The sequence below is a fragment of the Montipora capricornis genome, chromosome 12, assembly GCF_036669925.1.
Source record: "Montipora capricornis isolate CH-2021 chromosome 12, ASM3666992v2, whole genome shotgun sequence".
Classification (NCBI taxonomy): Eukaryota; Metazoa; Cnidaria; class Anthozoa; order Scleractinia; family Acroporidae; genus Montipora; species Montipora capricornis.
In genome coordinates, this window is record NC_090894.1 from 25,122,851 (window position 1) to 25,132,850 (window position 10,000).

A 10,000-nucleotide genomic window follows, 5' to 3' on the forward strand; every position below is an offset into this window, starting at 1 on the left:
TGCAGCTTTTGTTTTGGCTCTAATTATCATGGCTCGCATCTCCCTAATCACCTCAACAGAAGCCGTCACTTCGCGAGGTAAAGCATAATTTTGCAGCTCACAATAGCTGCGACAAAAGCCTTTTGATATGATCATTTTAACGCGTGGCTAACTTAGGTCCCGTTTGAGTGACTTTGCTCTGAGCCTACAGGTCCTTCTTGGGAAAATTGTAGCATGGATGTTTGTGACCATATTTGGTAAGGGTTTAGGTTGCTTCTTTGTACTCAGTATTCTTTTTACGGAAAACCGCTAAAAATATTACTGTCACTTTTTCGGTAAATTGCATGCCCAAAACCGCATAATTCTTAAGGTCACTCTCATTCTCGTCACCAGAGTAATCTCTGCGCATGACCCGAGGCTCTGGGAAACTGACGTGGGAAAACCAATCTCGACCTTAGAGCTCTTCTCTTGACTGGGGGAGAGAAGACTGAGAGAAGAGCTCCGGGGAACCCTGAAGCAAAGTGTCTCCTCATTGGATTTCGCGAAGAACAATGAAAAGCGTCTCTGATTAGTGCATTCATCTTAACACGAGGAGTGAGCAGGCGCCGTAAGGTTCGAATAGCCAATTTTTGGCTATAAGAACCCTACGGCACATGTACTCCTACACAGAGTTTCCCATTGTCGGAAACAGGATAATTAGTATTGATTAAGCTAATGTTTATGTAATGATAGTGACATATCTGTCCGCTTCGATGATTAAGTATGTTTGCCTTTTGTCCGAAAGATCTTTATAGTCAATCAGCTTACGTTTGACCAATGTGTGTCCATGAGATAAGAGAACAATAGGTTGAAGTCTAGTCGGTCAGAGACAACTTTGTGGTGTACGCGATCGGAAAATTAAAAAAGAATGGAGAAAAGAGACAGTGTGGGTTCCTTCCTTATTCCTCACACCAGAGCCTTGGGTCGATCCGAGGCTCTGGTGACGAGAATGGTGGGAAAACATGCGCCGCTGGGTTCTATTTGAACCTTACGGCGTCTGCTCAACCCTCGTGCTAACATGCATCCACCAATCCGAGACGCTTTTCATTGTTTTTCACGAAAACGAATAAGACACTTTGTTTCAGGGTGCCCCAAAGCGGTTGGGTCACTCTGCAACTTAATTAATCCTGCCGAATGTAACTATCACTTATCACCCCGTAGACTACATACCTTCCTCTTCTGAATCGTTTAATTTGAATTGTTTCTTTAAACACACGCTACCACAAGTTTTTAGCTTTGATTAACACTACAGATTTTTAAAATAAAGATTGTTTTAATTTTTTAAACTATGAACAGGTTTACTTTTGGCATTCGGCCGTTTCTTTCCATCACTTAGATTCGCAAAAGATTGACGGTTCATTTTCACCTATATTTGAACTGCGGAATGGACGTTAAATGAAAACTGTAAAGATAATCAAAGTTAAACAAGCAACTTAAAAGGGTAGAATCACGCTATTTTAGTCAAACTTTTAAACACCAAAAGACGTCTTTGCATCAATAAAGACCCAAAAATAATGCTGTATAGTCCGTGACTTGTGAAACACGCAAAGAGAGCAAATTATCAGGTTGCCATTTGAAACGGTGTTTAGAGCAAAACCCTCAAGTTCCGACTCTTGTTAGACGGGGATGGAAGATCGAGCATGAAGATGGTGTTGCCAAGTTAGTTGTTGACTGAATGGACGTAATGAATGGCACTAAAAAGTGCGTTGCCCCTAAATGTGGCTGTGTCACAAATGGCCTAATACGCACTGATATGTGCAGGCTTGCCGAATGTGAGAACTAAGGTTCTTTTCAAGAGATCGAGAGTGCCGATGATGACGATGGAGTGGACAGTGATGAGGAATATTAAAATCAACGCTTAAGAAGTTTCCATCAAGTCTCACGAATGCTTTTTGTGTATACGTTCTATGCCAACTGGTAAATATAGAAGTTAGGTCACGTGACTCATTTACTGTAATGATACTCTTAGCTATATACCCACGTTAAAGAACATCAGGAAGAGCGTCAGAAACATTAAAAAGAGCAGGTTGAATTTAAATGAATTGGAGTGACTCGTAGTACAGTCTTACAATTGTCTGTCTTGTAACAATGCCATTTTAAATGCCCTGATCACGTGTCCAGTGATGTAAACGACGGGATAAACGACACAAAAATAAGAATGATATTTGTAAAGCAATGATACTTTTGAATAGTTTTTTTTTTTTGCAGATTTTGATGGACATTTAAAGCAAACGAACACACCCATGTCAAACCAACTACGCGCTAGTTTCCATGCCCGAGTCCTGCTCTAATCACGTGACCAGTGAAATGAACCATTTGTTATTATAAAATGTTTGTGTGAGCAAATGGTACTGTTGTGTATGTGTTTTGTGTTCGTTTTGGTGGACAACTGAAGCTACTAAAACACAAAACAAGCTTCAGCCTCGTTTCCATGCATGAGCCATGCTTTAAAGAGCACTGTTATCCACTAGCTACCATAGAATCATTGCTATCATGCTTTTCACCACTATTTATGGTCTAATCTGCTAGAAAACCACTATAAACCTTATTCACCCCGGATAATGCCAACCAGCCCTACTGGCTCACAGACTAGTAGTATTGTTGCCAGTAAACATTAATTAAAAGTACACTGCATCAACTCTTTGTTGTTTGCAGCCATGGGGGATGGAGAGGATAGAAATGGATTGCAACTCGAAAAAAACTCAGTGGCCAGTTTTTTCAACTTTAGACACGCTGTTTCAAAAATTTGTCAAAAATTAAATGCGAATAGTTTTTTGTGCCATAACTGTGTTTCATTTCTCAGTTCTCAGTGGGTTGTCAGGAATGTTCTACGTGTGAGGTACAGCCTGCGAACAGTCTCTCTTTTGCTCTAAAATCGTTGGCGTTGAAACGAACGAACACTTCAAAATGGCTGAAACTCTAACCAACGCCCGCAGTATTTTCGGCCCACAGCGTCAGCCATTGAAAGTTCAACGTACGCGTTGTTCGTTTCAACGATCCTAGAGCAAAAGAGAGACTGCCCGCAGTCTATGTGAGGTAAAGCACTTGAATTGATTTAGATTTTTACCCAGTTTTTACCTAAAAAAAGCACATTTAGCATGACAGTGCCCTATTAAACAGTTGCAAGCAAGCATGAAAAAAGAATAACAAAACAAAATCCCGTTGTAGGCTGTATGCTCAGTTTCAATGACGCCAGCCTTTGTTCTTCTTGTCAACAAGGAAGCCGAGACAACAAAGTCCAAGACTTTACTGAACGCCTGGAATCAATGCAGAGGCAACTTGAAAACATGTGGATGGTGATTAATTCAACGGAAGGGCAAATTTCGAACTTACCAAGAAAGGTAAGGAGATTCAGGAATGCGGCTTTACCCAGACTTGGACTTGAAGAGGAATCGATATATCAGAGGAATCCACGAATGTTCCATTTTTTTGTGCCTTGGGTGTGTGAATAACCTTTACACAACACAAGGGGAAAATAACATTTTCCCAAACTTTTCAAGATCGAACTCTTTATCAAATAGACTTCATTCAGACGCAAAGTAAATAAGAACCAGGATTTTAAATAGAGTTTATCACAGCAGTTCGAAAAAGAGTCTCAGAGCATAAGAATCGAAAAGGGGCTCTGGGAAGATATCGCCGCCTGAAATATCATTTCGAAGCAAGTGTTTACTTGGGGTCTTTTCTTTGCAGGACCAGCAAATCGAGGACTTGATGAACGCAACTCGTCAGCAGACCAAGCGAGACACTATGGCACTGTTGACTGCGTTCAACGCATCACAAGATTCTCTTTCACAGAAAATACGAAAAGTTCAGGTCGACTTACATCAGAAGGTTAGTGTCACAAACTGTAGCTGTTTTCAACTGTGTTTTAGATGGATAAATTGCAGGATTATTACAGTGTTGCGCTTCTACAAGACGTAAACAGTGCTGCTCATTATTACTTAATAGAACTGATGCAATGAAGAAAATATCAGTTCAGTTCTTAGTTACTTAGTCACTACGCTTTGTTAGTGCATTTGTTGTCAAATCCGGTCTCAGGTTGAATCCGTTTTAACCTGATTGAATATGCACTCTACCTTGTTTTAAGCAGCTATCAACCCCCTAAAACATCACCCTTTTTAATGTTGATGTTTCGTATCATCTTATCGGTTTCTGTATTCATACAATACTCCATTCACTCTCAACATTACAACATAGTAAGGGAGCAAAGAACTGTACTATGTTCTTACCTGTACTCGAACTCGTACCCTCCAGGTCAGTCCGGTTATAGTCCTGTGTTTCCACCACCACACTACAACGACACACTTTCTTTTCATTATTTACTTTTCTGTACTACGTCAATCGATATCCATGTATTATAAGCAAAACTAATCCTAACCTGACCCTATTTTTTCTCTAGGCTTAATTTAGGCTCCAAAAATAGTTTCTTCAATTCATCTGAGCGCGTATAATACCTAGGTAAAATGAAGATCACCAATTTAACCCAGGTAAAAGCAGACTCAACCTGAGAGCGGATTTTACCGCGGCGACACATATGTGCAGCTCTGAGCTCCCCGTAATGCATACTTACAGTACTGTTCATACACATGCATATACTCAATTGACCAAAGCCCATAGTGGATTTTCACGGCCAATGAAACTCACACAACAGAACGAACAACAACTGTTAAGATTCCCAACTGGCCGGAGGCAAACCAGTTGGCTATTTACAAGTGCAGCCGAGAAGTTGAACATGGGACTACCAGGAGTCAGTAGTGGTCAGGACTGGTCAAAGCGCCTTAACCAGTGGGATGTACTGCCTCCTAATTAATAGGAAATGAAACCAGTACACTGTATGGTACAAGTAACCTTGTCGCTACATATTTTCGTTTGGAACAAAAAGCGGGTAAACTGGAATACGCTGTATGTGAGCGTGGGCAAATAAAACTCTCCTCTCAATGTGATAAGAAACCTCATTGTGCATGTAACCCTTTCAACCAGACCTTTCTTTTTGGAGAACAAACCTCTGCTTGAGATTTTACGAAACTAACTTATTTAAATGCTGGGAAAAAAATATCAAGATTAAGAAGCACGAGGACGAAAACAAACTTACAAGCATGCGCAGTTTGTCCTTAATCGAAAATTTCACTTCCGGTCGTCCTCGTTCTCGTAATCGTCGAGCATGCTTAAGGTCGCTACTGAAAAGGGCGGCAATAACGTACATCTTTCGTTAGAAATAGGTGGTTTGATCTATTTTACATATCAAACACACAAAATTAAATCATCACTGAAACAGTTCTATGACATATTGGAGAATCATTGCTTGATTTTGTCAGGTACACAATTTGTAGAAAATCATACTTTTCGTGACTTATTAAAGGTGGAAAAAAACCTTCAAGAAACCTTGAACTTCATCTTGTCAGATATTTGGAAAATTATTGTGTTGTTGTTGTAGTTTTTGTTGTTGCTTGAATTTGCGTATGATTCGTTTGTATCTACGCCTTAAAGAATGTAAAACCTAAATCGTTGAGGTCAGCGGTTTTATCCAAGATGCCGGTCACGTGGAAGAAATTTGTCTTCTTGTTTACCACATCTTAAAGTACTGTAATTACCTCGTTTTCTGCCTTGTTTTTGATATTGTAATTGGAACAATTTTCTGGTATAGCTCTTTTATCATATGTAAGCATAAATAAGGTAAATGTAAGCTTCCACTTTGTAGCCATAAGAACCCTACGGCGCATGTTCTCCTATACAGAGTTTCCCAGAGCCTTGGGTCGATCCGAGGCTCTGGTTAAGAATTGACTTTGTAACGGACAAATACTTTAAAACCTCAATAAATGCTGAAAGAGCATAAAGAGGTTGCAGATCTCTTAACAACAGTATAAAAGGGCCTGGCAGAAATGCCCCAAACAGTGGAAACGGTCTCTAAGCAACGGGAAGAAAAAAACAAATATGACAGAATTCCTCTTCCGGCAGTGGTCACTGAAGAAATAGCTACGCAAATCGCATTGGAGAGCTCGTATTCTTCTTTGCAGCTGGTGATAACTGCATACGATTATCCGTTGCTGATGGCAAGGTTATGTCCGACCAAGTAAAAAATTTGAATTGAACCCACGAAGAAGTGGATACCAGAATCCTTCTTCACGCCAAGCATGCAGATGACCATGGTCAAGGCACCGTAATCATGAGGTCTCCTGATAGCCATGTTACAATGCTGGCTTGTCATTTCCAGAATCGTATTCCTGCACTTTTACTTGTCCATAAGAGCCTGAGGACACGCACCATATTCTTAGACATCTCAGCCATAGCTCAGAAGGCTGGAGTTGAGTTACGTGACGCTCCTCCAGAGCTGCATGCATTCACTGGCTGTGACACGACCAGGCCGCGGTTGTTCAAAAGCCGATTAACGCTAATCCCAGATTAAAAATTAACCAAGGAGTTTATTTCTCTTCTCCCAAATGCTGTTCAACGCTGATATTCGACAAAACTTTACATTAGAGGAACTAAATCTTGAAAAACAAAAATAAGCAGAAGAAACTTTCACCAAAAAGTGGAAAACATGAAACGAAAGTTCACGGTAATCCTGGGTTAAGTTAATCGGCTTTCGAACAACCGGGCCCAGCTCTTTTGCAGGGAAAGGAAAAAAAAGGTCCCGACAAGGAATGTCGCGGAGCCGTGGCAGCGCTTGGGAGATAATTTTCCTTACAGGCATCAACGTTCAAGAGAAGTGAGGAGTTTGTGTGCAAATTGTATGGGTTTTCCAATGATCACGATGACATGTGTTATATAAACTTTAAGTTTGTCACACCATTGCGTGACAAGCGTTTGTTTGTTTCGTGCATTTGCTGCTTACCCTAAAAAAAAACCTTTGCTTTGTTTTCAATGACGGGATTTAGATTTTATCAAATGACAAGTGAGATTCATAAAAAAAGAGAAATTTTTATGGATGAGTGTTATTTTCATTAACTATAGAACCGCTTCCCTTTGCCGTCTTCGTTTTCAAGAAGTGTACCCCCAGCACCCAAAAGAAGGCGACAGACGTCTTTAAAGGAGAAGGTCTACAACAGAAATGTAGTTTGTCTCCCTCCCGTAGAAGACATATCCAAGCCAATCCCAATTCCAAGAGGCGAGAAAAGAGCGAAATTAACAGAGGCTGGGTTAACTGGCAAAATAGCCCTTAATTCCTCCTGGAATGCAGTAGAGGTGCAACGCGAAGTTAGCAGTATATTTGCATCTTCGTTCTTCTTGCAAGACAGCGAAATTCTGCCGTATGAATATTTAAGGTAAAAGATGGCCACTTGCGATTTATAAATATATATATATTTTTTCAACAATCTTTGAAATCTCACTTATTACTCATCACATTCACTTCCCCTTCAATTTCAATATTCGTATGCGTGTTGCATGATTATTAATGTTTGCTAAGTCTGGATACTTTCACCTCGATTTAAAGCTAGACATTTAGCATATACAATAGGCTATCATCACATGCTCTTCCTTGCGTTTATATTCCGCGCGTAATTTTTTTTTTTCTGTCTTTGTCTGTTTTTTTCCTCTCTCTTTTCTTCTTCCCTTATTTTTTTTTGGGTGGGGGGTGGGGACGCGGGACGGACCAGTCGGTGGTAGAGGGATTGCTCGTTGTCAAAACACGCTATATATAACGGCGGAACAGTTGTGTTTGGGTCAACCGGCGACAGAGGGAATGTTTGGAATCTAGAAATATGCCTCCACGCCCCTTACCATGGCTCAGGCGGTCAAACGATGGATAGCGCTACCCGCCGGATAAATCACTGTCCACCTTTTGAACAACTGGAGCCAGGCGTATATCATTGAAATTGAATTTGTTACTGATGATTGACTTCAGCAGTTTTAGATGGCAACGTCAAAGGCATTTTACAATGTTTCTTGTCAGTCACTGAAAGGCACAATCCCTAAAACTTAAGCTAATCTCTCTTTAGTTTAACTTTAAAAAAGTGCAGGAATCTGACTCTGCTATGCTATTAGCACTTACTGGTAGAAAATTTCATTTGACTGTAAAATATGTAGTACATAAAGGTCACATCAACTGGTGCATCTTTCCACTGTGATAAAACCAGCAAGAATTACTGTGGTCAGGAAGTCATTATAGCCATCACGGACTCGAACACGAGGTCATTATTGAAAACATGGGCCTGTTCGAAGAAACGGAGAGATGCATTTGGGCTTAATATAATATGTAATATTTCTAGTTGCGAAAATTGCATTGACGAGCCCTGAGATTGCACGCCAAAGGTCATGACCAACCTAACAGATCGAAAAAAGTTGTCCCCAATAGTACGCGACCGCATTGTTGCCATTTAACTCGCACTAAGAGTACGGTCTATTTAAAATTATCACAGTTATTCTCTTTCCCTTCACGGTGCATGCTTCTCAAGTAATTCTAGGGCGCCTTCATGTACAACCCAGTTATCATGTCAGTAATCGCTGAGGGAAAATGAAAATGTACTGAGGTTTACTTTTCGCTGCCTTAGCACTATGCCAGGAGGAAAGAAACTTTCCATTCCGAGAACATCACAGTCGTATCAGTGGAATGGACAAGAAGTGGTGTCTTTAGCCTCGCAAGGGTCACTTTACATCATGGCGAAGATGCACCCATTGCAACTGTCTGCAGGAAAATCTCGTGTATGTATGACTGTTATTTTTCAGCAAGCCTATAACTTGTAACACATCAATTTTCTTGGGATAAGGAACTGACGCCTGCACTGACAAAATGTTTCAACCACGCACCAATGCGAGAGAAATACAAGTCTTCTTTCCATATTCAATGACTTCCTTCTCTTTTGTTTCATATGTAGGATTCTGACGAAGAGTCAGATGGAGATTCGGTTCTTGAAATTTCACCCTTTGAAAGCACACATTTACCATCGAAACAGGCGAGTGGTACCTCAAGTGAGTTTCCCAGTTCTGCAACGACGTGTACTGCAACTTGTGCTGTGGAAAGTGATAGCTACCGGTAAGTCGATCAATTTTGGCTGTGGTTAAAAAAAGTGAAACAAATTAATTATTGAACATATGCGGGCAATTGCTTACCAATGTACGTACACACCACTGAATAATACCACACCAATGGTTAACTAACGCACAAACTTTCATTTCCAAAGGTCATTTATGGATCTGTTGGCTGAAAATAAAGATGAAACGGCTCCTGAGATAAGTGGTGGCGATGCTTTTTCAGAATCAAGCCCGAGTTTGAGGTACAAGACAAATGAGATTTACAACAGGATCAGAAAGCGGTCACACGCTCCCGTTAAACAACACATTTAGTACCTATCAATACCCTCCGGAGGGTGGATTCCAACCTTTCCCACTTGCCCCTCCCCCCTCTCCCCCTTTCCATGTTGATTCTTCAAGTTTTCAGTATGTTTTTGTATTGCTAGCAGCATTAATAAGGGGAGGGGGGTGGAGGTGCAGTGTGGGAGATAATAGGTAGATTGAGAACGCGCCAACAAGGTGAAGTGTCTACACTAAGTTTGGCCACCTGCTGTAGCTCTCGTACGTTGCCAAGTACGTTAGTAATGTCATTGAGTTTACAATTTACAGCCGTTATACTTCCACATTATGAAAACCTACCAGGGAGGGGGGATGGGGTGTTTGTATATTCACGTTTGCAACATAACAAAATTTTTTTCTTGTTTTGCAGGGCAAACAGTGAAAGTGAATCGCAGAGTAAAGATGCCTTAGGCGCTCTTCTTCAAAATCACATCATTTGCGCAATGGCAGGAAAAGTAAACGACCCAGACTGTCCCAAAAATTTCCTGAATGTTAGGCGAAAATTTGTGTTTTTGGATGGCCTACAAAGAATCGCACGGCCAACATTTGAACCTTCCGCTCCTATTTCGGTCAAGTTTGCCGATGAATTTGGACAAAGTGAAGGAGCGGTAGACCTTGGTGGCCCCACCAGAGAATACCTGCGCCTAGCGCTTCGACAGATGTATGACTCCAGCAACTTGTTTGCAGGGCCCCA

At 40.9% G+C, this 10,000-nt stretch overlaps 1 protein-coding gene across 1 annotated transcript in view; it reads left to right on the plus strand.

The window, feature by feature from the left end:
• The window catches only part of LOC138025235 (uncharacterized), a 14,424-nt gene that overhangs the window by 324 nt on the left and 4,100 nt on the right, over positions 1-10,000 (plus strand). Inside the window, exons 1-8 of the mRNA XM_068872456.1 lie at positions 1-77; positions 3,238-3,359; positions 3,709-3,849; positions 6,970-7,280; positions 8,508-8,658; positions 8,832-8,989; positions 9,138-9,230; positions 9,677-10,000. The exon at positions 1-77 is cut by the window's left edge and continues 324 nt beyond it; the exon at positions 9,677-10,000 is cut by the window's right edge and continues 32 nt beyond it. Of these exons, the coding sequence (XP_068728557.1) occupies positions 1-77; positions 3,238-3,359; positions 3,709-3,849; positions 6,970-7,280; positions 8,508-8,658; positions 8,832-8,989; positions 9,138-9,230; positions 9,677-10,000 (1,377 nt within the window). The remainder of the gene's footprint in view (positions 78-3,237; positions 3,360-3,708; positions 3,850-6,969; positions 7,281-8,507; positions 8,659-8,831; positions 8,990-9,137; positions 9,231-9,676) is intronic.